Source organism: Melospiza georgiana, chromosome 3, assembly GCF_028018845.1.
Source record: "Melospiza georgiana isolate bMelGeo1 chromosome 3, bMelGeo1.pri, whole genome shotgun sequence".
Lineage (NCBI taxonomy): Eukaryota > Metazoa > Chordata > Aves > Passeriformes > Passerellidae > Melospiza > Melospiza georgiana.
The window spans coordinates 54,756,696-54,784,171 of NC_080432.1; the positions used below are offsets into that span (position 1 = coordinate 54,756,696).

At 42.2% G+C, this 27,476-nt stretch overlaps 2 protein-coding genes across 3 annotated transcripts; one reads left to right on the plus strand and one right to left on the minus strand.

Moving 5' to 3' along the window:
* Positions 1 to 84: 84 nt before the first annotated feature.
* Positions 85 to 19,910, minus strand: GNPAT (glyceronephosphate O-acyltransferase). 2 transcript variants are annotated; one of them, XM_058021613.1, is made up of 16 exons: positions 19,674 to 19,910; positions 16,196 to 16,387; positions 13,609 to 13,785; positions 12,652 to 12,781; positions 10,363 to 10,490; positions 9,829 to 9,904; positions 9,090 to 9,241; positions 8,869 to 8,999; positions 7,968 to 8,191; positions 5,608 to 5,853; positions 5,113 to 5,192; positions 3,251 to 3,391; positions 2,260 to 2,359; positions 2,073 to 2,166; positions 1,078 to 1,139; positions 85 to 776 (listed from the first exon to the last, which is right to left on the minus strand). In XM_058021613.1, the coding sequence occupies exons 1-16, from the start codon at positions 19,908 to 19,910 to the stop codon at positions 733 to 735; spliced, it is 2,214 nt and encodes a 737-aa protein (XP_057877596.1). In that variant the 3' UTR covers positions 85 to 732. The 2 variants fall into 2 exon arrangements, with proteins under 2 accessions (XP_057877596.1, XP_057877597.1); XM_058021614.1 differs by having other exon boundaries at positions 16,196 to 16,384; positions 19,674 to 19,734.
* Positions 19,911 to 19,956: 46 nt separating this feature from the next.
* C3H1orf131 (chromosome 3 C1orf131 homolog) lies at positions 19,957 to 26,543 on the plus strand. Its single transcript, XM_058021615.1, has 7 exons — positions 19,957 to 20,032; positions 20,172 to 20,464; positions 22,563 to 22,619; positions 23,659 to 23,754; positions 24,447 to 24,533; positions 25,538 to 25,590; positions 26,208 to 26,543. Exons 1-7 carry the CDS (start codon positions 19,972 to 19,974, stop codon positions 26,335 to 26,337), a joined length of 777 nt encoding a protein of 258 aa, XP_057877598.1. The 5' UTR covers positions 19,957 to 19,971; the 3' UTR covers positions 26,338 to 26,543.
* The last annotated feature ends 933 nt before the right edge of the window (positions 26,544 to 27,476 follow it).

The following is a 27,476-nucleotide window of genomic DNA, read 5'->3' on the forward strand; positions in this document are numbered from 1 at the left end:
AACCCTGGAAGACGCGGCAGAACTCTGCCGCCCCAAGGGGCAGCGCAGTAAGCGGTGAGACGGGGGGAAGAGACGACAGACACGTAATCGACGGTGCTTTAATTCAATGTTTAAATATAACATTCATTAAGTAATTAAAATAATGCCAAGCTGCCTTAGAAAAAAACAACAAAAAAAAACCAACAAAACCAAAACCAACCCAAACACAAAATACCAAAACACAAGACCCAATACATGTATCAGTTCTGGTTATTGCCCAAGGTTTGATTTGTGCTCTTCATTCATGAGGGCCTTGCCTTACATTTAGCCAGCCAGCAACGTTTTTTTCTAAATATTAATTTTAATAGCAAGTCTTTTAATTCCCTGTTACATTTTCACATCCACGAAATACTTGAAACCAATCACATTCCTTGTTACAAGTCTAGAAAAATGTATGTAGGTAGCCATTGCTGTGCACATCTCTTTCAATATTTATTAAAAAAAGAGACAATGTTTAATTTGTTTGAAAAAAACAAAACACAGTGAGGATGTACATACACCTCTAAGCCCCTCAGCAGCAATTCCTAAGTGGTAATGGAGAGCTGTCCAGCTGAAGAAACACCTCTGTGCCTCCCACGCTTGCAGGCTGGCTGGGCAGGAAGGGAATCGTGTCTGTTCCTATCCCTGCTCCCGTGGGGCAGTGGTCCATGTTCTCAGCAGGAGCTTACATCCACTCTCAGCATCAGGGACCGCTCAGAGTCGTGCAGCCACAGGTTTCTGTACAGGTATCCGAGCATCTGACAAAAAACCCCACACTGAATATTTCTGATCAACATGCTGTAAACACCATGCCAATAAACTGCTTCCTACTTTACTGCCCTCAGTCACTGGATTGCACAGTATGTGAAATAAAGAAGGGATATTTCAAAGCTTCAGCTAATGATACCAGAAAAAGCGTTGTAAAAAATATTACTGAGATTTTTATGCAGTTAAGTCTATGGAATTACTAGCTAAAATCACTACATCTAACATATTTGCATTGTCCAAAGTAATTTATAACTTGAGAAGCTCTCTTCAAATTGATTAGAGAACACTTACCAAACATGTCCAGGATTTTACTAACAGCCTCTTGATTTACATTGTAAGTGAATCCACTGGGCCTACAATTATTAAAAAAAAAAAAAGTTTACTCAAAAATATTCTTTATTCCAGTAATTTCTACACAAATAATCAGAATTAAACATTTTCATAATTACATAATGTTTTTCATTACACCAGCATACATATCAAATTGAAGGACATGTCAGACTTCTACTCTAGAACAGTCATAGTTTCTTTACCTTTTCTCTTGTTCACAGTCCCCAAATTCTGCTGCACTCAATTTATTCCTTTTACTTGAAAGGTGAATTTAGCTATAGACATTTACCTTAACCTAATCATTTAATGAACAGAGGCATAAGGAAATAGCTCAGGTCATCAGCTGCCAACTGTGTTCCGTGGAACACTCAAGACACTGCAGGGACTTGTTCTATTGGGGACTTCCAGGATCATACTTTTTAAACACAGTAAGGAGCACCACAACACAAATTCATTTCATAACAGAATAACAGGTGCATTTTAATCTTAGGCCTATAAACCATGAACTGTGTAAAAAGACTCAAATGATTAAGGTTTCACTTTAATTGCTTTGACATCAGTTCAGTGCTGAAGTTCCCCAAACTACTGGTATTCCTGATTATTGCTTACATTGCCTCACAAGGCTTACTGTACACAGTGTTACAAATAAGCAGTGCTGTTCTTTTCTTATCAGAAAGAAAAAAAGGGAGGAAGGTTGAAAACCAAAAGGTAAAGGGAATCAGAAGCAGCCTAATAGTGAGTTAATGAATTTTGTTAGGTCCCACAGGAGTCTTTCCACTATGAGGGCATGCCATTCCACTTCCACATCATGTACAGAAAGGAACTATTGGGTCTTCTCTATGACTCCAATCAACCTCTGGTGCTCAGGCAGTTGGGGTTCTGCTGCTCTGCTAGGAGCTCAGACATTAAGAATTGCCACTAAGATTTCTATACACCAGGTATCTAACTTTACTTACATTTTCTTCTTCTTCACTGCACCCAGTTGCACAAGAGCTGATAAGGCATTTTTCTGCATGTCAGAAGACAGTGCTTCATAACATTGTGTACTCCCTATGGAGAAGGTAGAAACACAATTAAAATTTTTATAATTTTCAATTAACAGGCTACTCTTGTAAAACCATATTGAGTAACAGCTGTACACACCCTTCTCAAGAAGTTGAAAAACAAAGTTGCGGACTCCAGGTATAAACTGCTTCTCAGTAAATGCTTCTTTCATTTCCTTTGAGAGGTATCTGAAAATTAACTAACATTTTCAAGAAAATGAGCATTCCTTTCTTTTAGATTGTCAGCTTGTAATGAGTTATAAATAGATGTGTCCTTGTAAGTAATACTATTCCACTTTGAAAAGCATAGGAGAGGACCTCAAAAGGTACCATTGCATAGGGCATCTGAAAGTTTTATTACTGTTTTACAGGTAAGAGAATCCCAATGTGAAAATAAGACTCCATATTTCTATAATAGCTAACTTAGACATTAATTTTACGTTCTTATTCTTACAACTCAAAACAGTTCAACTTTTTCAAAGCAATACCTGTTCTGAAGATGAGAAAAAATGGGCACATCAGTACACCTCACACATCAGATCACTGACTACATTCCATTATGTTGAACACCTCCAGTCTCACCAATCTTATACTGATTTAGCTGAGATTTTATCCTTCTGGGTTTGTATGTATTACTTACTACAGGAATGTAAATGTTTCATTTTATTAAAACCTTGGGAAAACCAGAAGAATTTAAAGAGAAAGGGTGGAATTAATTATTCCCTTAAAAGCTCTCAGATGGGAGATGCAAACTCATTTCCAGACCTGGCAGGACAACCCACATAAAATGAATTAAGCAAGAGCTCCTCATAAAAAAGAACAATGAATCTGGTAGCAGCACACTCCCTATGAATCTTATAAACACACAATGAGCCATCACATCACATAGCAGTTACTGCTTTGGCAAATTGGACAAGTCTGAGCCAAAAGCTAAAACTGGAATCCTTGGGGAAGGGTGGGTTTAAGATTTATTACTGCTGTTTCTTAATTTTGTATTTCTCAGCCTATTTACACAGAGGTATCACAGCTCTCTTACTTTCCCTACAAAACACAGGAAAAAAAAAGAGATCATTTTCTGAAGGACAACATACCTGATAACCTTCCACAAAAGGTCTGAACATAGCTGACAAGAAAGACACTGTACCACTTCCTTTGTCAGTAGGGTAAATCTCCTGTTGACTCGTTTGAATGGCATCACATTTTGTGAGTAGAAAACATCCTTCCTCAAAATCCTGGGCAAGAAATGCATAACTAAAATTCTAACATTTACAGAAGTGCAGCTACCATTTCCCACAAAATCAACAACAGAAACCACAACAGGGCACCACATTCATTTCTGAACTCAGTTGTCAAGAGACTTGAACCAAAATTTTCCTGTCTCCCAAAAATACCTATATAAAAAGGCAGTGGGAACATGTTCTTAAACACAGCAGTTCCTCAATGCACAACAGACCTTGGCCCAAAGGAAGTGGCTGTGGCTGCTATTGCAACAGCCAGCCTGAGCTCCCTCAGGATTTTGTCAAAACATGGTCAGGTTGTCCAGTTTAGGGTTTTTTCCTGAGGGTGTTTTTTATTCATTTACCTATTTTTAAACGAAAGGTTTGCCTTTATCTCATGTCCAGTGTTTGCAATAAATGATAATACAGATCACTGACCTGCCCTCTACCAAACAGAAAACAAATGGCCAAAAAGTTACAAAGTATGGAAATGTCAAGGTCAAAACCATTTTACTGCCAATATGGGCAAAAGGGGAACAGATTACACAAAGGGATGGGAGAAGGACATGACAGCAAATGAATGAATAAAGTGGTGAGTGGGTGGCTAAAAGATCCCTTAGCATCAAGCAACTCTTTCATCAGACTCCAGCAAAGTCAGTCATAGCCAGCCACCTTCCTGCTCCCTGATACCTTCTGCTATTTCAAGAAAGTTGCAAGAGGCAAAAATTGTCAACAAATAGAACTTAACAGTGGCAGTCAGCCTTTAAAAATGGCCCAATTCTCATCTATATAAAAATCGATGGGATTTTAATATATTTGCAAGTCTTGAACATTCTTGTGAAAATGATACTATCTCTTTTTTAAGGCAGGAAAGATCATAACTATCACCACCATATATTTGTCCTCAGCATTGATAAAAATAACACATAATCAGTTTAAAATCCAATAAAAACTACACATACCATTTTATATTGGGTGTGAGGCTGAACTAGCTTTTTAACTGATAAACTTGTTTTCACCTGCATTTCAAGCAGGCTGGCCAGAACCAGCCCTGACCCAGCAGGTTTGTGTACAAACTGACAGAGCAAGTCCTGCAGAGAGCCAAGGGCTGCCTGCAGTTTTCCCAGCTTGCCTGTATCCAGCTGTGCTAGGGGTGCACACAGGCACACTGAGCCCTGGAATAAGGCAGTGTGCAGGAACAATACTGGCTGTGTATGACTGATGCCTGCATGGGGCAGGAGGTAAAATGAGGGGAAATTCTTTTCAAGCAAAAAAGGATGCAAGTAAAGCTTCCAAAGACTCTAAGAGGGAAATTATTTTGCCATTAGGAAAGCTCTCACTTCAAAAACCTTCACAGGCTGCACCCCTGACAGTATTTACACTTCATTGAAAAGACTGCTTTAACACAGATTTTCAGATCTGTGCTGGAAGACTGGTAGCTTTACGTAAAAGAGCCAAAATTGTGCTACAGTTCATTTTAATAGCTCAGAATTGGGCAATTTAATTATTTTTATTTTTTTTTTTACTGGAATGGAGAAAAAAATTGCATTGACAACCTTGTGGATTCAGACAATATTTCGCAATCAACATAATGACCCCCTTTTTAGTTCTCCCACTTATAGATCAAGGTAATATCCCGGTAGGTAAACAAAGCACTTGTTTAGCAGAGCCCTGGAATCATGCTATTTTAATTGGTTGCATTACTATCAGTATTTTTGTATAAGGGATATTTTTACCTTCAATGAAATGCCAGGAAAGAAGATGAACTCATTAGAAAAAACATCTCTCAAGAAGTTGAAGCAGCTATAGACTTCCTCTGAAAAAAATATTGTAAATGCAAGTGAAGAGCCATTTACTCCTTATTTAAGAGAGTACCTACTTCAAATAAAATATGGACTTGGCATTTGAAGCATACATACAAAGGCAGAAACCAAACAGAACAGCAAGTACTCAAAGCACTTGATTCAGCTGTAAAGAAAAGGAAAGAGCGGGGGCTTGCAGCTTCTCAGAACATGCATTAGACGCCACAATCAAATCCTACAAAAGGATCAAAGGGTAAACAAACAAAAAAAAGGCAAGCAAAATATCCCCAATGCCCTCCCAACACATCCACCTTATCCCAAGCATAACAGTCTCAGATAGCTGCCACTAGCAGTCACAGGAAGCTGGTGCTCCTCTCCCAGCCGAGGGCACAAGGAGCAAAGGCAGCAGCTCCCAGAGCCCCAGGGTACCTTTTCTGAAGCTGGGTGCCATCTGCAAGGCGACTGCCACCAGGGCCGGGCGCACGAAGACGTTCAGCAGCTGGTTCCTGTACGTGGCACACATGAGCACGGCCAGCGCGTGCCTGAAGACGATTTCCCCGACGGCTCCATCTTCCACTCCCTTGTCATTCAGGACCACGTGGCCATCGACAAGGCCAGCGATGTTGGAATGCAGGGTGAGGCCAGACAGGACTGCTTTTTTGGCACACAGGTTATCTAGGAGGAAAATACAACACTCAGGGAGTTGCAAAAGGGAGCATAACTCTATTGAAACAGCCCAAAATGCACCAGTATTTCAGACACTACACCAAACATTCAGTTAGAGAGCTGTTCCAATAGAATCCCATACCAGGAACTGGCAAACTAGGCATAGTATGACATGGTGAGAACAAATTTCAGACATTTCTATAATTAAAATGCTTAGAATTCATCCACTTACTAACAACTGCAAATGGTAATTGTTCCTTTGTCTCTGGAACAAATATTCTGAGCCTTCAAATGGAAAAAGGATATATCTATTTAATGGAAACATTCATCAGTAAGGAAACAGAGACTATGCTTCTGCTTAAGCATTTCTGACACTACAAGTTTTGAATCATAGGTACAAATCTTTTTATAAATTTTTTCATCAACTCTCATACATAAGCAATGCCTCATCCCAAAATAAATTTATAAAAATTCTGAGCATAAATATTGTTACATAACATACCTACTCAATGAGAAACATTCCCTGCACAAATTGGAAACAATTTGACAAGCAAGCAATAAAAACTTCATATTTAACACTAAAATACACTTTATATGTTCATTGCACCACAGGCATATCAAATCAATATAGCCTCTGACAGAAAAAACCCATCATATTCCTTTCCTTGAATACAGATTCCATGTAGAGTCTCCTTTCATCTTATTTATTCCTTCAACCTACTTTGTTCGAGTTTTGCTAAAGCTCCCAAGTTTCTAATGCAATAGGAAGCAGAAGTCTGTGCAAGTAATTTTTACACTTCCTGTTTTGAATATAAAATTTTGCAAATGTTCTGCCTGTAACGACCAACCAGCACGACAAGGGCAGAAATAACCAACTGTTTGGAGACCAGAATGGAGAGCGTACACGCAGTTGCTGGCATCAGCAAATTGGCCTTTAAAATGTATTTCTTCTTTCAAACTGACAATCCAAACCAAAACAACACAGCCAGTATGCAACTGATGCTTCGAGCACAGACAGCACACTCCAACAAAATCCACTCAGCTGTCGTCACTCCTCCATTTCAATACCGCGCCTATTTGCTATTCCCTGACTACATGACAACTCTACTAAAGTAAATGCTTACTCACTGTTGCTAAGAAAATAAACAAAATAAATAACCAAATCTGGATGTGGTATGTTTTTCAGTTTACTGTGTAGTAAGACTCTAAACGTTGTTCAAGTATTGCCATGAAATTCTTGCTTTTACTAGTCTGGCAGAAGCAGACCTTGCCTGCATTCCCTGAATGAAGTTTTTTTTTTTTTTTTTCCAGAGGTGACAGTTCTTTTATACCAGTAGCCTGCTCCTATTTCTTTATTGTAGTAGTGAGAGGGATCCTTGATTATACACAGGACTACAAAAGCAAAGATCCTTGACTTAAGTCTACCTACAGCAGAAAGGTAAATGTACTTGCATTGCACAATGCTGTTCTTTGTTAGCTTTACCACTTACATCCTGAGGCTCTAAAATTGCCTGTGTCACTCTGGCTCACAGAGAGAAGTTTCAAACAAAGTTTGAAAGCACAATCAACCTTTCAGCAGCCAATATATACACTATACACACACACACACACACATATATATAAGGGGGGGTGTATACAAATCATCGTTTCTGGAGATAAAATGAAATTTAAAAATAAACAGACAACTGAGAGTTTTGATTTCCTCCACCCATTTGTTTCTGCTAGTTTTTTGCACCAGTAACAACTTACACTGTAGTCAGTACCAAGCAGGAAATGTAGCATTACATAGAGCTAAGTGGTGCAGATCAGACAACTGCCTGTGACCTACACACAGTTCAGAAACACACACACTACACAAACCACAGTACTCTGACAAAGTACCTTATAATTTCCCTCTCACATGATACAACACTAAAATGTCTGTTCTGTTTCCACCTGTTTTTCAAAGTATTATCTTCAACAGGCTCAGTCAAAACCTGTCGGATTTCAGCAGGATTTTCAGTATATCCTAAAATCCATTTATAACTCTAAGAATTCTGTAAAGCTGTTACTGCACATTGCTTCCATAGAAGTATAATTTATTTTTCAACAAGAGGAACAGAAATAACACTTTCTCTGCATACCAGGCCATTCAATGAATCCTCCAAAAGTCTGTGTTAAGCCTTTAAGCCACAGAGTCTTTTCTATTAGAAGCTCAAATTCCATAGCTGGCAAATTCTGGAGCAGGACAGCAGCAACTAGCACCCATGGGCTCAAAACCATGTTTTCTATTTGCAGGAGCTCCATTTTATAAGCTACGTCACTGACAAATTCTTGGATATCCTCAGATGGCTTTTGGGGAAGATGCCTGAAAAAAACAATGCAATTTAAGGTAAAGAGCTCAAAAAGTCTAACAGAAATAACACCCCTCTTTATTTCTTTCATATTGTTCCCAGATCTGTCACTTTACAGCATCTAGCATCTGCAGGGTGATTCTGTGTGCTATGTAAAACAGAAGTATAGAGCAAAGCATGAGTAGCTGCATGACAGTACCTGAAGCACAGACCTCTGTATTGATGCTGCATATTTTCTGTCTTCAAACAAAATTCAAAAGCATTATGTTTTACAGAAAAAACTGCAAAGGCAACACAATCCAGTCACAGCTACAGCTCTCCCTGACATATGGTCACTTAACAGCTTGCAGGAATAATGCAAGAAGTGAGAGGGAGGTGAAAATTTTAAGTGGCAAAAGCACCACATTCTCAGGAATCAGAGTTTTGCCTGGTTCATGCAGCACCATTAAATTTTAACGGGGCATCTTCTCAACACAGGGAAAGCCACAAGGAACAATTCATTTCAGAAACACCCAGTCACAAGCACAATAAGCCTCTGCTCAGACCAAACAGGTTCAGCAGTTTGAACAGTCAGATGGAGGGAGGTGAGAGAAGATGAAAACAAAGTACAAGAGAACATCTTAGTTAGTTCACATAGATGTAGACTAAACCAACGTTTTTCCTGTGCATACACCACGGAAAGATGCAGTACCTGGGAACCAAATTGTATGGGCACCGATTGATCCTCCCAGATGCCAAGGTTCTAAGGGATACTGGCTGGCCAACGTAGATATGTATGGTACCAAAATTGTCACTGAGGATTCTCCTGGCTTTTAACAACCCCTATGAAAACGAGAAGAGGAAAACTTAAATTCTGGTGCTACAGGGTGCGCACACATCAACTTATGTTGTGTTCTTAAGGAATTTACATACAGATGTAGATTCTTTGGGCTTTGGGACTCCTAGAAGTTCATATGCATAGAGAGATTCTTCTAATATCCTCTCATAGCTGATGCTGATGGGAACAAGGTATGTATCAAAGACCTCACGTTTGAAAAAGGGTTCCATCACAATGCTGAGAAGACCTGCCAATTGGAAAAAAAACCATGAATCACCTGTCTCTTTCAAAGAGGTAAAAGCAACTGCAATTTAACTTTGAAAAGGATATCCTTGTATTTTAGAAACTGCTAATAGGTGTGCACTGTGCCTGCTCTCTCTTCAAGCAAGCAGAAACAAAAGACATTGCCCAAGCCTTAAAACAGAGGGTAAATGGAAGCAACACTTGGACAGCTGTTTGTGCTCTTTTCAGCAGCACTGCTCTGTGCTTGCACAGCATCTTCCTTCTAAAGATTCCCTGTTACTTTTACAGTTAGAACTACAATATTTCCCTGCTGGCTAGGGGATGCCTATTGTCTAGGAAGAAAATGTTGAAGAGTTATTGAATTTAGCACACAATGGGGCAAAGGGAACAAAAGCAGCAGAGTGCAAGTGAAGTGTATTGCTGCTCTTTGTGTGGCCTCGGAACCCAGCCATGGTGTTTTCCATACTCTGACAGACTTCCCCAATTTCCCTCTACATTAACATCCCTTCCTATCCAAAGAACTTACAAAGCACATGGCCACTAATGAAAACACTAATAATATTACAAGTTCCAAATCTTCAATAAACATACCAAATTTTGGAGTCAGAGTCTTGGCAGTGCGGCTTCTAGTCCCCTCAAGGAAAAATTCAATTGGGGCATAGCCACTCTTCAAAAGTAAAACATACAAACAAAATCTAGTCAGAAAAAACATTTCTTCTTTATTGCCCACAAATAGTTTTAAATACTTCAAATGTAAGTAAGTTGGTTTTTATAATGAAAGACAAACATATCTAACTTCATTTATCTGTAAGCTACATTCATCCATTCTATTTTTCATACCATATAGTTTAATTAACAAAAATATTGAGTATTTCATGAGCTATGGGCAAACAATACAAAGCAACTGATGAGGAGTAATTTGTTTATCACTTACTGAACTGTGTAATAATAACAGAGTGCATACATGGTCTTCACCTACAGCACCTGAGGTAAAAAGCACTTACTCAGTGCTTACACCATGAAGACTTTCAGTCACACAGCCAAGACATCCTGCATATCTCACAAGAATTGTTCCAACAGAGTACTACTTAAGTACACATTCTGAGATCTCAGCAAGTTATTTACCCTTAACATGGTTTTTACATATTCAGCAAACACTGCCCAGTAGAGTCTGTTCCCACCGAAGGAACGTCGCATAAAAAAGGCACCTGCCCTTCGCAGCAGCTCACCAACTATTTTCATTCCAAGGAAATCTGAAAAACAATCAAAGAAACCAAAACCACACACACAAAATTTACTGATTAATATCAGCCAGCAGAGTCAACCACAAAATTTCTATCACACTGATTACCAGAATACAGAAGATCTCTTTTAAGGATTCCTTTGTTGCCAACACATTTATTTGCTTTCAAATTGTCTAGCAAGACTTATATGGACAAGAATGGCATATTATAATATGCTTTCCATTTTTTTTAAGCTGCATTCACTTAGAGCAATTCATTTTTATAATTTAGATGGCCAGAGTTCAGCCATAATGCAGACTAAATTTCTGAAGTATATTGTCTCACTCATCTTTAGAAAAAAGCAGTTCCTACTGAACGTATTCCAGAAGACACAGAAATTAGGCAGCCAGTTAAACTACATTAGACCATCTATGATCCTGACCCATCATTGTGGGGAATGTACACCAAACCAGCTAAAATTATTTTATAGCTTTTCAGTTTTAAGCAATGATAGTCAATGCCTAACTTGTAAAAAGCAGGAAAAAACACTTCATGTTAACAAAGTTGTTATGGAAGCATTTAAAACAAGTCCACACATCAGCTGGCAATGTGCCACTCCAACCTCCTTGCCACCTCAATCCATGAAACACTGGAGAACAGATACTCACTCAGCCAAATAAATTCACATTTCTATAGCTGCAACACTGGCAATGACTGCCCTGAAGATGTCACAGGTGGCAGAAACATCATCCCAACACCAGCTAGATTCCTGCTAATGTACTGTATGAGGTACTGGCAACTGTTTACTTTCCCTTAGCTAATCCCTACAGATCTCTCTGTATGCTTGAAGCCAAGAGATAACTAACAAAGCAAAGGCACTTACCACCTATATCAGGAGAGTCTCTCCTCTCAGCACAAGTGCTCATTTGAGAGTGACTTTGTGAATACCTAACATGATATGCAGTTATGAAATACAACTACAACCATAGAGAACTGTGTTTTCTCCAGAGGAATTTAAAATAATACACACATGCAGGCAGCATCAAGCTAAAAGCCCCTAATTCTTTAGGAGAACTTTGACCCCAAACACCCAAAACATTCAAAAAATGTTAATCATTAAAAAAATCCTTGTAAGCTAAACTAATAATATCTTAAGATACTATTTTGAGGTCCAAAACTCAAAAATACTCTAATCCAAGTCAGCAAAGGATTACACTAATACCTATAACAACACATGAGCAGATTCTGAACAATACACCACAGGCAAATTGCAACACCTTGATCAAGGCAGCTGTGAAACATGGACTTGTGAATCTAACCTGCATCACCAAGATGCAGCAAACTCAAAGACCAGGGAAATCTCATCTTCCAGAGCAAGCCCTTTCTCAAAGCTTTTATTAGTCTTGCTAACTTCTTGACTGGAAAAGCAGACAACAGTAAAGCAGAACGTTCCAACATCTCTGCTAGGTTACCTTACCTGTGCATGGAAAGGTAACAGGGCTGCACCAGACCTGAGTGGTTTTCTGCCTGCTTAGAAGGCCTGTTTGACACTTCTGACTTCCAAGAGCAGGTTTCTAAGTTAAGTGTTGACAGCATCCAGATTACTAAAAAGTACATTAACTGGGAAGACACTGTTCAAGCCCTCAAGAATTGTTTCCTACAAATTTACTGGCTTCATCTGCTTTACAACTAAGTATGCCCAAAATCCTGACCTCTTATATGCCATATCATTTCCCTGCCAGCTCTGTTCTCAGCGTGTCACAAAGTTCTACCAATACTTCAAAGGAATCAGTCACATCAGAAACAAGCATGAGATGTCTGGTACTTTGTATCTGGCTGCTGTGACTGCACTTTAAACTGTATGAAGTATCACAAAAAGTTCTGCACCCACAGTAGCAGCTGGGCAAGTTCTTGCCTGTTACCAGGCTCTGAAAGCAAATAGAAGTATTCTTTGCCCCAGCCTCAGACCTACAGATGGGCTACTTCTAGGTGAAATTGCTAAGAAAAATATTCACCTTTGACAGGACTCAGCACCAATGAGAAGCTTTCAGACACTATAAGCAACTTACCTAAGAAGGATTTAACAAGATATATTTAGAGCAGAAGTCAAACACAACTACTTATAGTTGTAGCTACCAGAGAATGCTACCAATTCTCTGAATCCTGAAAACATTGTTAAAGAAATACTTGCCTATTCCTGCTGCAATGACAGGCAAGGCCAAGTCATAGGTGTAGAGCAAATAAGACAGCATCAAAAAGTCCACGTAGCTTCGGTGGCTGGGCAGCAGCACCACGGGATGCTCCTGAATGGCGTGTTGCAACTGAAAAAGAACAGAGCAAACAATATTGTCCCAATATTTACTGACTTTTGAAATTTGCAAATACAGACCTGCACAGGGCTTAAGGCAAACAAAACCCCATTTGCTTGAGGGTTGTTTCTCTGTCCACACAATCAATACCTCTTTCAGCACAGAACCCATTGGAAATTTGGAGCAGTTGTTTCCAGAGTAGCAACCTGAAGCTCACAATCATCACAGGACTCAAAAACTAGGGGCGCCCTGTCATGGGATAGTCTAATTCCAATCCCTTTTGATGGGGATGGGAACCAAACCAAATAGGGGCTGTCAGGACTGACATGGCTGACTTCCAGGGAATGCACTGCACCCTCCAGAGCAGCAATATCCTGAAAAGAAATAGGGGGACAACGGTTCCTGGAAACTGAGGAAAACCTAAAGCATCTCCTGCCTCAGAGGTGCACAGTGTTTCACCACACTTAGCTGTATGAGGGTTTTGCTGAACAGCCATGTAATATGTGACCCCCAATTCAGCTAAATGCATTCTTATTTTATAATATTGGATAGAAAACACTCTCTCAGTGGCTGATCTAACATACTCACAGGCACATGCTATTCCTTATTATAGGAAGCATTTGGAAGATATACAAAAAATCCTAACAGCTGTGTGCCTCTAAAATACTTGCATATCATCTGTCTTTCCTCCCACATTTACTAAGAAATGCACCAATAAACAAAAGTGAGTGCAGTCTTTTTTTTTTAGAGGGTATTTTTCACATTTGTTATTTGTGATTAGAGCTCTTGTCCATCTGACAAATAAAATATTTTAACTTTTTCTTCCCACCAGTACTCACTCTCTGCATTCCTTCTTCATTCACACAAACTCTCTGGAAAAGCTGTTTAAATATTTTGCTCAGAGTGAAGGCAAAAAATCTGACAGCTCCTAGTTGCATACGGTGGCCCATCTCATCCAGGATTTCCGTGGCTTCTTCTTGAATAATATCAGGTGATTCTCCCATTTCTTTTGCTAGCTAAGGAGAAACAAAAGAGCAGTGACAAGTTGTTCCCTTCTCCTTGCCCATGCACACCATTCTAATGTGCCACAGCTACTATGGGAGAACTACTACAATAGTCCACAAGATTTTGTTTTATGTGATAGGTGTGGATCTAATCATACGGGATCTGTTTGGCACCAGCCAACAAAGCCAAGTTAAAGCTGCTTAAAAACCAAAATAACCTTGGATGTCAATGGCGGGGGGAGGATGCAGAACAATCCTCCCCCCAAAAACAAAATCCTCCCCTCATATTAATGTTTTAACTTGCAGCATATTCAGAGGATATTTAAGTTCAAAGAATATTTCCTGTATTATCAGTCTGAAGAAGACTCTGTGCATTTTTCTTTCAATAGTAAAATGAAGCCTATGTTTGTACAGACAGTCAAAATGTAAATATTTTAAGTGCATTTGAGTTAGAGTTTACAAAGAACCTCAGCCTATCACACTACCATTTCCTGGTGATGCATTCCTTTGGCAATGGAGAGCTGAATTGCATACAAAGCACTGTCTCTACCAACTGTGCATATCAATGATCTTTCTTCTGTTGCCATGCACATTCCCTTTTGAAGTTCCTTGAAATAGATTTAAATAATGGCCATCCCTCCAATTTGGTATTTGAATCTAGAAATATTTAATTGAAAAGTTAAGCCTTTTACTGTTATGGAATAAGGAACATGACTTTTACTCAACATTGAGGAGGAAAGGAAAGGAATGTCAGAAGAAAAAGGCTCCAAAAAAGCTCATCTCCATTTGGAAGCCAGTGGTACTTATCTATTATTTCCATTTTGTGACATATAAGAAAATCCATCTCCTCCAATCTACCTCCACACCTTACTATCACATCTACTAGGTCAAATGTGTTTTCTTAAATGCATTACCCATTATCCTACATATTTCCACGTGTATTTAAACTGATTATTTTAGCCACTTAAAGAAGCCAAAAACTGCTTTCACTTAAGCCTGAGAAAATCAGTCTTGCTTAGAAAGCCAAAAAATCCTCCTGTTATTCAGCAGGAAGAGACTGTGTTCTCATCTACCAGCAAAAGGCTTACCACACAGTTCACTTGTGTGATTTAAGGGCAAATCCACTGTGGAACTAAGAATTTCCCAAAATCAGAAAGCAAAACCCCAGACCAGCCGCATATAGAAAGCTAAAACAAACAAATGACCTTAACTTCCCACATTGAACTTTAGTAACTGCAGCAATTTGGCACAAGAACAAATTCAAGTACGCCTGTGTAAAGCTGAGCAAACCCTGCCCAGGCAGGAGGGACCCTCATCACAGAGAGCTGGGCACATTGCCCAGGACACTCTCAGTCAGAAACTTCCAGTAACCTCTAGTGCAAAACTGGGAACCAGGCTGCAACAGCAGGTCTGCTAGCTCCCTTCAACCACTTGATGCAGCCAGAAAATATTCATCAAAATAATTTCCTATCAAGAAAGTACTTCAGAAGAAAACATCACACAAACGTCTTTCTATCAAACCCTCTGTAAAGTATTTTCTTTCAGTAAATTTTTAGAGTCTCTGGAGTTGAAAGATTTTTTTGGCTTTTTAGCAGTCCATAATGGAAACAGAACTACTTTGTGGTGTAGAGTGACATACTTTACTTTGTCACATTATAACACATTTTGATGTATCACAGGTAGTACTAGCCATTAAAAGAAACAAATAGAAAAAAAATTACAGTAGCCTGTCACTCAAGACTAACCAAAACACCTTAGGTATTTCTACACACTCACAATTATTTTTTATGGCTACTGAAATTAGTTTATGCTACTAATTAACACACACACATATCTCAGGTATTTAAAGACAGTGCAAAGTATCAGCCAGCCTAACCATAAAATACTTTATTTGTTATAAAGTAGTAGCTGCCCTTCATGTTAGAACAAAAAATATGGTTACATCTTAAACAGTATTTCTAATTCAAAGAATTATCTGTGGTATAGAACTCTCATTTTAGTGAAAGTAGCATTTAGGACTTGTTCATAAATGCATCACTAACCTATAAAATTCCTACAAGACACCCCTAAAGTACAAAAACATCTGCTAGGAAGGAGAGTGCTAATGTCTTTCACAATGTTGTTCTGTGGTAAGAACAGTGGAGTATGAGGAGAAGGAGAAAAAAGAAGTCAGGCACACTGGATAAATTAATGATGAAGTGTTCTATATGCAAAATCAAAACACTGTTTCATGAACCTGACAGTTTTAGTGGCAACTCCAGTATTTTCTTTTTCCTGCCAAAGGAGTTATTTATTTACTGGACCATCTTCCAATCTACAATTACCATTTTAACAAGGTCAGCAACAATCTCTTTTTCCCTGCTGCCACACAAAGCTTGGCTGTGTGATCCTCCTCATCCTAGAGCTCATTGTCCAGACTCACCTGCTTGATAACATACTGAACCTGCTCTGAGTGGAGAACAGCACTTTTGATAGCGTTGGGCTTGCAAGGAGAAAGTCCCTTGTAGATCACCGGGGTGTAACATTTCATGGCGTATCTCAAGTCACTGGACAACCGCCTTTCCTCCAGGATATCCTCAAACTCATCTCTCTTCTTTGATGTGAGCTCTTTCTGCTAGGAACATACAAATGAAGAATGAGACACTGTCTCAAGCTGTTTGGTGACCTGCTTGGCTACAGCACCAAAATAATCATATGCACTACTTCTGCAACATTTGGGGGTTCTTCTTAGCTTCCAATAATGTCTGCATGCTACACTCTGCGACTGCAGGAACCAAGACCACCTGCTTGCAAGAGTGATTCAGAAAGAAACCAAAAAGCAAAATAAACAAGCAAACATACACCCCCCAAACCCTCCAAAAAAAACCCTCACTCTAATTCCTTTCAATTGCAAAGATCCCCAAATCACCCTATGCCGTGTTACTTAATTCCACACAACAGAAACTGAGAGAAGACATGGGCTTTCAAAGCTGAAGTGCCTTGCCTCCAGCCTCTCCATAATTAATAGGTATTAACTGAAACACTTTTGATTCCAACTCTCACAGCTTCATTAAGACAATATCATAATTCACATTATAAAAAACCAATCATCAACACACAGAAAATAATCCCTGCTACTTAAAAGTTGTAGCTGGGGCCTTGGTGACTTGAAGCTTTCACACAGCTTGGATGTAAGTTACATGAAACATTATCAGGCAAGAACAAATTAAAAAAATCCCAAATTACCTCACTGTCAGCCACATTAATGCAATATGGTGCTCTTGTAGGTATAAAGAGAGCACAGCTTCTGAGTAATCAGCACCACCATTGCTAAGCAGGAAAAACCCCAGGGCACCAAGAACTAATTGTGAGTCCATACTGCTGCAAAAAATTCACACAAAACTCTTCCCTTTGAGCCAGCAGACCCTTGTGCTGGAGAGAGCTGTCTCCTATTATCTCCTGTATCACCACAGTTTGTATGAATGACCCCTCAGTCTTCCCAAGAGTGAAACCATATTCTCCAAGCTTCAAACCAGCAGCAACAGCCACCAGGTAAGACAACTGGAGTAAGCCTCTGTTAAGTAAACAAAGTATTAGTTATGACCAACCATATTTATTGGAAGATATTAAAAATAAAAATGCTTATGTCTTCCTCCACAGTTCCACTTGAAGGGTAGCACTGGGAATCTTTTCATTCATTCTAACTCCCCTTTCTATATCTGATCCATGCAGAACCAAACTGATAATTAGGGTAAAACATGCTTCATGAGCTCCTTCAGTGACCTTTTCTGGTGCTGAGTGCAAAGCCTGGCCAGCAAACACACAGGGGAACACCAGCAACAGATAAGCCAAATGCCCAGCTGGGTTTTCAGCCTTGGGAGAGGGAGTCAGGTTTCACTGCCAGCCAGCCACCCAGAGCCACATCAGCAACACTGTCAGAGCAGCTGACCTTTGTAGAGAGCAAACCTTTAGCTCCCGTCCATTCATCACCACAAGGTAATTCGGTGTAACAAAACAAAACAACTCAAATCAGGAATATCTCCACTTAAGAATGACAAAAAATCCTTCAAAGCCTCATCTGTATCAAAAGTCAATTTTGTTTTATTGGAGGACACAAATCCCACCATAATGTTTGATCTTATCAAGTTCTTTTACCCACACAGGACAGGCAAATTGCCTCTACTATAACTGCATTTAGTAGATTGTATAACTTTTCTTTCCACAGCTGCAGTTTAGAGAATTACCTCATAGTAACTGCAGAACAAACTCAGCAGGGACTTTCAAAACAATCCCATACAGGTATTAAAACTTTTAGGGTTTTTTTTTCCTGTATGATTTAGCATTACAGCTTTCAACCTCTCTTCTTTCACAGCTTTCAATTTGTTAGTATTTTGCAAGAGCTGAGTAAGCTAAGATCTGTTAAGATGACTGCAGATAGTTTCTATCAGCCATCTGTTGCTGTTGACATCTTATATCAAACCCCTTGATTAAAATAAAACAAAAATAAATCTCTTGTGTTGTATAATGGCAAAAAAAAGCTCAGAATAGTAGCAGAAAATGACTCTAAGTATAACCTACTCAGATCAGCATGTGACAAGTCATTGCTCAGAACATCTAAGCAATGTTTATGTCAGTTACAAAAAGTTAAAATCCTGCAATCTGCAACTACATGAAATCCAGACAAAGAAAGGCAGTACTCAGCACGGGCATGATCAGCCACATCAGCAGTCACCACACAGCTACAGCTGTTCCCCAGCACAATTCCTGTGAGCAGAGTTTTGCTAGGGCCATGGCCCACTGAAAAATCACCTCTCTGCCTCTGCTCTTCGTCTGAGGTCTTCAGACTTGATGTGCAACTGAACTCTCTCCATGGCAATAGTTATTTTCACGCCCTGTTCTGAAGGAGCACTGAGGGAGCCAAACCACACACTTCACCAAACACTAAAGATTTGCAACTGTGCTTTTACACATTACAGCCAAGCTGTTGTTCCAGCTTCAATTGCCAGCTGGTAGAGAACACACTTGGAAAACACACTGTTGGAAACCCGGACATCAGAAGATTCAGTGGCACGCACTGTTACTGTGACAGTGGTGAAGGGTGGAAGCAAAACAGCAGGAGCCTGGACTCCTCTGCTTCCATATAACTAGAATATGCAATGCAACGATGGTGCTCACGATGCCCTTGGGATACCAGCACACAGACAAGACACAGAAGAGAAGTTCGGGAACCTCTGCCGAAACAAGGAGCAGTTTCCCTCTCTCCCTAGTCCCCTCCTCCAAACGCTAGGAGAGAGGTGGGGTTTAGCACCCCACACCTAAACCTCCCTGTCTGAGGCTGGCGAAGGAGCTGAGGGGAACGAGCAAGGTCAATGAAGTAATTTTCACTGTGTAACACGGGGAAACCCGCTTCGGCAGCTCCATGCCCACGCCAACCTGCCAGCGCGGAGTTCCCCACGGCTGGCAGGACAGGTTGCTGCGGGCTGAACACTGCGGAGCGCCCGGTGCCCGGACCCCGGGACGCTGCCTCCCTCAGGAGGAGACATCCCCAGCGCCCCCAGCCCGGCCGGCCTGCCACGGCAGCTCCGAGGGAGCCGTGCCGCTGCTCGGGATCGGGAGCTCTGGCTGCCGCGACTGTCACGACAGACAGTGAAAGAAGCAGCCGAGGCAGAGAAGGGTGCGCGGGAAGGTGAACTGCTGAGGGAAAACGTTCGGTCCCGCCGGGGCCCGGGAGAGGCCTCGTTCGTCCCTCCCTCCGGAGCGCGGTTCCCCTTCCCCGGGGACACGAACCGGGGCTGAGGGATGGAGGGGCAGACTGCGCCAAGCGCCGTCATTCCCCTTCAGAGAGAGCAGCGCCGCCGCAGCGCGGGTGAGGTGAGCAGCCCCTTCCCCGCAGCACCGCTCCCGCCGCCGCTGCCGCCTACCGAGTACATGGGCGCCCCTCGCCGCGCCCGCCCGGGCGCCCCCGCCGCCGCCGTCGCCATGGTCCTGCGAGCTCCGCCGCGCCGCCCCGCGCCCCGCTCGCCCGCCCTACCCCGTCGCGCTGCCCTGCCGCCCGCCGCCGCCTCCCGCGGCGCCCATGGCCCCACGCCGCCCCGGCCCGGCTGCCTGGCGCGGTGCGGCGGCGGAAGGCGGGGGCACCGCGCCATGGGCGGCGCCATGTCGGGTGCGACGGGAGCCGCCGGGGGTCACACGCCGGCCCGCCCGCCCGCCGCGGCAGCCATGGGACCGCGGGAGCCGCGCCACCGGCTGGAGGCGGTGCTCGGCGCCCTCTACGACCTGGGTGGGTGCGCGGGGCCGGGCCGGGCGCTGCGCCTGCCCCACGGTCCTCCCGGGGGGCCGGGGAGGGGAGGGGGCCGGGCGTGGGCGCTCTGGAGCGGAGCGGCGGCGCGGAGCTGACCCACGGCATGTGCTCGGCACAGGTGAGGAGCCCGGCGGTGGCCGGCGCGCTGCAGAGGACGGCGAAGCGAGAGCTGTGCCGCCGACAGTGGAGGAAGAAGAGGAGGAGCAAGAGGAGAGACGGGAGCCGCAGCCGGCGGCGGGCGGGCGGCGCGGCGCCCGCGGCTTCTTCGGGGAGCTGCGGGCCGAGCTGAGCGCCGCCGGCCCTGCCCCGCCGGCCCCCGCCGGCCCGCCCGCCGTGGAGGTGGTGGTGTTCCGCGGGAGGAAGAGGAAGGAGCGGCACGGCCCCTCGGCAGCCCCCGCCGGCCCAGCACAGGTAAAGCCGGGCGGGCGCCGTCCCCGCTGCCCCCGAGCCGGCCCTGCCCGACGGTGGGCGCCGTGGGGCGGGGAGAGCTCCAGCCCCCTGCCGTGCCTGGGTTTGTCCCTCTTGTGGTACAGCTGCCTGGAAATCCGCATGCTTTGGCCATCCGCGTCCTTAGCTCGATGGCATCTGGTCCTGCTGATTCCCGGTGGGGCTGCTGGAAACAGAGGCAGGATGAAGCAGGGGAGGGGGCAGGACTTGAAGACCAATCTTTTCAATTTCTGATCTCTGTATAAGAGTCCTGTGTTTGAAATAGGCGCACTTCAGCAAACTAAGTTGATTTGCTGACAGGCCTGATGTTACGGCAAGAAGTGAAAGAGATGGAAGGCTAATAAGCCTCACGGCTACTTCAGTGCCCAGGAGTTCTGTGTGCTGTTCTGTTCCTGTCAGTAGCTGTGGATGCGAGGTGCCAAGACTTGCTTCTCTTCTCTGGCATCACAGCGGCACTGTGCCATTGACAAGCAGCATTTGTTCTTGGAGGATTGGAGTTGGGTAGTCAGTGGGGGATGGCATGACAGCATTAGATATCAGTCCTCTGGTTTGGCTTCCTGCCGCCAAACTGCTTTTCACTACCAAAAATTGTAGCTGAGTTTCTTCAACAGGGAGGTCTGGATAGGTTTGGCTGGAAGCTGAGCAGAGGGGTTGATTGGTCTCCAGATTTTACAGCTTCTCTGGTTGTTTTCCTTGAGTTGTCTTTATGGCCATAACATCAGAAGCCCATTCTAAAATAAGGTCTGATGGGCCAACATATGGCTGTCTTGAATTCAGAGAGACTTACTGATATTGGGGTTTTGATTCCTTGGAATTGGGGACTTCAAAAAACTGCAGCAGTTGTTTGAATCCATAAACTTCTGTGCTTTTCCCAGCATGTTTTCCTCTAAAATTTTTCTCAAGTTTTTTGTAACTGGAGATTTTTTATCTGAAAATACTGGTGTTACGCTTGTTAGCAAGATGCTCTGAAGATAACCGGGTGTATTTGTGGTTGAAATTGCAATTCTATACTATATGGAATTGCAGAACTGAGAGGAGTTTGGCTGTGGTGGATGCAGAGGGAAGCCCTGGTGTAACCCTTGGGCCTGAACCTGTGACTTATTGTGCCCTGAGGTCCCGCAGAGTGAAAAGGAAATGCATGAAATGTATTTCAGTTCAGCTGTAATGCTTATGTAGTACTCCTGTTTCCTCTGAGTGGATTGTACCTTTGGGAGCAAACAGGGAAGGTGAACAGGGTAATATCTTGAACAGATGGCAGTTTGTTGGCAGAGCTTCCACTCAGGTGGTTCAGCACATCCTCCCTGAAATCAGAAAGCAGACGGTCTAAGACAATCCTGGGAAATTTGTACCTGCTCCACAGTGTCCCACGTGGGACACTCCTGTAACAAGCAAGCATGGAACTCTCTCTCTCCCTGGGGATTTTGTGCCTCTTTTTCTTTCCAGGAGATAGTATGTTCCCCCTGGAGAGTGCCCCTCCAAGCTGAGAACTGCTGATGGAAGGTGTCTGTGTAAATCATGGAGTAGGTGTACTTTTCTCTGAGCTCATTTTGAGCCAGTCCTTTCTTCAGCCTGTGCTAAGTGGGTTCTGCCATTGCTGACAGTGCACCCTTTGGAGCTGTTTCTCTGGCATTAGTGGAGCTGGATATGGACACTAATATATGTCCATGCAGTTAGGAATTAAGCTTGTTCTACATATTGCCCCAGCTGTGAGTACTTGCACTATTGTCAGTGCACTGTCTCAAACAAAATGACAGTGAGCTAAAATTCATGAGCTATCCTACGTTAGCTGTTCAGGATGGGTTTGGAAATGGATATATGAGTGATACATAGTTCACGTGTGGTAGTTTTTCTCTTACTTACCTAGAAAAATGCCACTGAAACTGTCTATTTTAACAGAACCTGGTAAAGCTAGAAGAAAATGCTGCTGGAAACCTGTGTATTATTCCATACAACTGACTTTACTTGTCACTGCTTTTCAGAAAGCTATCCAAGACAGCATTTAAACTGGTGTTACTTGTCATATTCATTTGAAATATTTTGTTTTGTTTTGTTTTGTTTATAGACCCAAATAGTGAATGAAGAGAAAAATGCAGTCAGACAAGAATTTAACTTTGAAAAGGTAAGTCAGTAGCATCAGACTAATGTCACTAGTTTAGTGTTATGTGTACACATATACTTCGGAGAGCTACGGTGGGACTGATGGGAAACCTTTCCAGAAATGGCTAGGTGAGGATTGTGGGTGAGGATTTCCTAATAGGAAATCTCTCTTGTGGGTGAGGATTTCCTAATAGGTAATTCTGGCTACATGCCACACCAAAGGAGGAACAGGCTGGCAGCAGTCAGCTGCTCCATGTGGAGAGAGGTGTGTAATTTCATGGCCTTTCTTTCTGATCTTCCAGTGAGAATTTGAGGGGAATGTGTAAAGGTGCGTGAATTCCCATAATGTTTAACATTCTTTCTGCCCTACAGTGTTAAATCTCTGATATCTCATATGGGAAGGAAAAAAAAGTGTATTTGCATCTGGTTTTGAAACAACAAATTACTTTTTCCATTTGTCTTTTTATTCTCATCTGTTTTGACATGAACATAGCTAGTATTGGCCACCTTAGCTACCAGTTTGTTTACAGATCTGTGCATGTTGTTTTGTGGGCCTAATCGAGGCTCAGGGATGTGTTATGATCCAGTGGAGTCTCTCTCTGGAGATTCTGCATGGAGCTGGGTACTGCTAAGGAGGGTGGAGATTTAACGACAGATTTAAAAAAGATTATGGATTCATTAGTGGTTTTGCCAAGGTATGCTTGTGTAGTGTTAACTCTACCTATGTGTGTAGTCAAACCACCATCTGCCTGTCCATGTTTCTCAGGGATGAAGTGCTCATGTTTTACATGGAAGAAATGAGTTGTGTTACTTTATGTATGTGAAATGAGGAGAATTGAAAATTTTCCCCCTGACAGTCCTCACCATCCAGAGATTACTTGGACAGTGGTTAACTGCTCTGCAGTATAGCTCTGAACTCAGTTAGTTTTACTTTATAGCACACCAATTTCCAGTGTTAGCCTGGATTTCCTCAGGAGTACGACTTCATTGAACTCTGCCAGGCATTGCTTTACAACAGGTGGGACATTATGAAATGCCTGCAATTTTCTGCAATGTTCTAGGCTCGCCTGGAAGTGCACAAGTTTGGAATCACTGGCTACAAGAAGCAGGAGCAACGTGTTTGGGAACAGGAGCGTGCTATCATGCTGGGAGCCAAGGTAATTGTCCCTTGGTTTGTGGTGCAGGTCACCTAGCTGTTACAATGCAGAAAAGCAGTAAAGAACATGAGGGGCTTTGGTATTCCTCTTTTAAAACACAAAGTCCCCTGCCCTGACCCTTCTCCCACTTCATCCTTACTTTTACATCATCTGTTCTGTCTTGTCTGTTTTCTGTAGATGATTAGAAAATTAGTATGGGTGTGTTATCAGGAAAGTATTACAGATTAAATATGACTGATCAGGCTGAAAAACAACATTTACTGATCTTTAATCAGGCCATTCAAAAATAAATAGTTAGAGAGCGGGACTCACTTTTTAATTCTTCATTCTCACCGACAGATAAAGATGAAGAAAAGTTTTTAGTTGATCATAACTAGTATAAAACAAAAAAATAATGTTTGAGGTGTTTTTTATTAAGTGGGTTGCGTTTTTTTGCTCAGAGTGGGTATGTAAACCTTGTAGGACTGATAACAGAACAGAATTGTCTCTCTCTTGCTGTCCTCACAGCAATAAAGAAACAATTTGTGATTACCTGATGTCTCTTAAGTCCTATCCTCTCACCCAAAAGGAAATAAGTATTTCTAATGTTTTGCCACCACCATGTGAAAAATGCTGTCTGTACAAGTGTGTGAATAATTTTTGAACCTATTTGAAAATTTAATCAGCAGTATCCCTCCCAATCTTTGTTGCAGCCCCCCAAAAAGGCACATATGAACTACAGGACTTACCAAGAGAAACTGAAAGAGAAAAAAGCAGTGAAAGATGCTGATAAGGAAAAGGTTTGTATGAAATTTTTTGTAGAAAAAGGCAGTGTGTAGGAGCCAGCCCTCTTTAAAAGAGCCTGACAGATAATAACACCTCAGGTGCAGGAGGAGTGCCTGAGCTTGACACCTGCTGCTCCCTGTGGATTGTGCTCCCGGCTCCTACAGGATTAATCTCATTGGTAAAAGCTGGTTGTGGGCAGTATGAAGACACAGAGTTAGGCTTGTGTTGTGGTTGGTTTCACTGCCTCACCCTTCCAGGCTGATAGACTGATGACACAAAATCAGCAGTGGTTTTTTTTTTTCATCCTTTCCTCTTAAGAGGAAACCGAATAGTCCCCAATTAAAGTTTGTTGCATGTTGTCTGACCATAGAGAGCCAGATCTTCAACTGCTTTTTTATCAGCACAATTCCATCTATGTTCCTACTCATTATTTAAAGCAAGGGTGAGGCCTCTGTTGCATCCATTCTCTAGCACAGCCCATCTGGCTCTAAGCCTACTCTCTGCCTCCCTATGGAGCCTTCCCATGTAGGTGGGAGCAGGCTGGTGGGGCTGGTAATTGCTCTGTCAGCCTGTTTCCTGCCACCCTCTTCCCCAGGGACCTACTTCTCCTGCTCTGTCATGTGGCTCAAAGGGCACGACCAGTCACAGCTGAACCTGTTATTTGACAGCTGCCCTCAGCTGGGTGACAGGACTCACCTGCCTGGTAGCAAGTCCATTTCTGACCCTGGGATCTGTCACATGCCCCAGAAGGAAGCCTCTGCTTTGCACGTGGCAGGGACAGCACGTTGGTCATGAGTGGGCTGTGCTTTCCATAGGCATTAGGAAGGGCTCTGGGCACTCCTGGCAGTGGCTCCATAATGTGTTGCGTCACTTGTTCTGTCAGAAGGTCTCCCAGCTTGCTTTAAGTTCCTGCTGCTCTGTGAAGTAAAGGCTATTTACTGAATGTTCTTTGTGCAGGTGATTGTTTAACCAGCATGCTCTGTTCCTTTTTCATTAAAATATGTGTCTTTAAAAACAGGAACATAAAGGTGATTCTCTTAAGAAGAAGAAGCAGAAAGAACAGAAGGAGAGGTGAGGTGTTTTTAACATGGTCTCCCCGGTGTATGTCCCCTGTGTAATTGCAGTCTTATTCCAGAAATCATGCACATCGCAGTGCAACAAAATTCTCCAGGTGCTGAGCTCCTCAAAAAATGGTGACACTGCTCTGTGCCTAGCTGTTCCAGAGGCTTCAGTTCCCCAGCTCACTTGAGAGTATGTCAGTTCTGCCCCAACACGTCCTAAGACTGCAGCTGGAGGTCAGAGGGATGAAAATCCCTATGTGCAGACTCTTGAGACACCACTTGCTCAGAGCATTTGCCCTAAGAGATTTCTGCAAAGCATAAGCTACAGTATACAGGGGCTTGAAAGTGAGCTGACATTTCCTAATCCTAGTGCTGCAATTTCCTCTGTACTCTGTCTTCCGTCTCTATCCAAAAATCTTTGTGTTTCTAAGCATTTAAAAATATAAATTGTGCTGTAATGTGCTGTAAATTTTGCATGTCTATGAAGGAAAAATGTTCTGAAGTTTTTACATGCTATGGTCCATAATGCCAAACTCTGCATAAATAGGTGACTTTTTCACCATATTAAGCATTTACCTGTGTTTCTGCTGTTTATTTTAATTTTTGTTTTTCCTCTCCCTCTTTCAGGAAGGCCAAGAGGAAGAAATCAGTGCCTAGCATTTGGCCTGCAGGACAAGTTGGAAAATTTAGAAATGGGACCTTGATTCTGCAAAGCCGTGACATAAAGAAAATTAAATCATCTAAAGTTAGCAAATGAACTTCCTGATACAGAGTGAAATGGACAATATGCATAAGAGAATTCACGTTGCTAGCAACTCAGACTTCTGGGGCCTTTTGCCTGTCCACCATATTCTAATTTTTTAATCTTATTTGTTATTGCAGGATTTTTATGTACCATTCTGCCTTGGGATGGATATTAGAATTTACGATTTTATAAATAAAGATTGGAGTTCTTATTAAGAAGGTTATACAGGCTATTTTTATTAGTCAATATGTGCTAAAAAAGTTGTTTTGTTTTTTTTTTTGGTAGAATCAGCTTATTGGCTGTAAGTAAAATACTCATTTAATCCATAAATTAATAGATTAATATAACTATATCTTTCATATGGAAGGAATTTGGAAAAAGCAATATCTTACTCACTCTGAACTGGAAGTAGGTGTTCTCCAAACATTTATTGGACATAAATCTGTTTCTGTATCCTTATAGATTATTAGTGGCTTGTGGAACTGCACAATAATTTTTCTGTCCAGCAAAACCTCTTAATGGTCAAAATTACCTGCTTTGGAATGAAAATAATACTTTTCTGAAGTTTTGTCCCAGGCAAGAATTACACACTCATCTTGTATAACTCTGTAGAGATCTCCAAATAAGCACTTTGGAATAGTGGTTTGGTGGCTTGGTTGTTTGCTTTTTAAAAAGAAAACCATGTAAGACTGAGCCAAATGAGCATGGACACTCAAAAGCTACTGGTTGTTCCAGTTAACTCATGTTTGATTTGATTCCATGCTTCTTAAGGCCTTTCTATGAAATCTTTACCAAAACTGCCTTTTGGTGCTATGTGGATTTCAGCGGTCTGGTGTTTCTGGAACAACGTTGATTCTTTTCTGTAGCTAAATATTTTATTTGGTTGCTTTTAAGGTCCAACCATTAGAAATGGTAACACTTCCAAAATGAAAGTTGAGTATTTTAGGGGGAGACAAAGATAAGGATAACTTAGATGACAGAATTTGTTGTGTGTTGTAAGGAGATGTGGAGCTTGTTGGAGCAGCTCTGGCAGTGAAGGATGTGTACATGGTAAGGAAAACAGCCCTTACAGCAGGACCTTTTTCTAGGTGTACTGGTACCCCTGTGGGCTGGGAGCCTGAGCAAGGTGATCCTTGACCCAAGGTCTGTGT

Coding starts and splice junctions, on each gene's coding strand:
- GNPAT (XM_058021613.1), bottom strand. CDS start 19,910: ATGGCGCCGCCCATGGCGCGGTGCCCCCGCCTTCCGCCGCCGCACCGC. Junction 10,491..12,651: donor TGTCATTGCAGCAGGAATAG/GCAAGTATTTCT, acceptor ATTGTTTTTCAG/ATTTCCTTGGAATGAAAATA. Junction 9,000..9,089: donor AGCCCAAAGAATCTACATCT/GTATGTAAATTC, acceptor TCGTTTTCATAG/GGGTTGTTAAAAGCCAGGAG.
- C3H1orf131 (XM_058021615.1), top strand. CDS start 19,972: ATGGGACCGCGGGAGCCGCGCCACCGGCTGGAGGCGGTGCTCGGCGCC. Junction 20,465..22,562: donor CCCCCGCCGGCCCAGCACAG/GTAAAGCCGGGC, acceptor TTTTGTTTATAG/ACCCAAATAGTGAATGAAGA. Junction 22,620..23,658: donor AAGAATTTAACTTTGAAAAG/GTAAGTCAGTAG, acceptor GCAATGTTCTAG/GCTCGCCTGGAAGTGCACAA.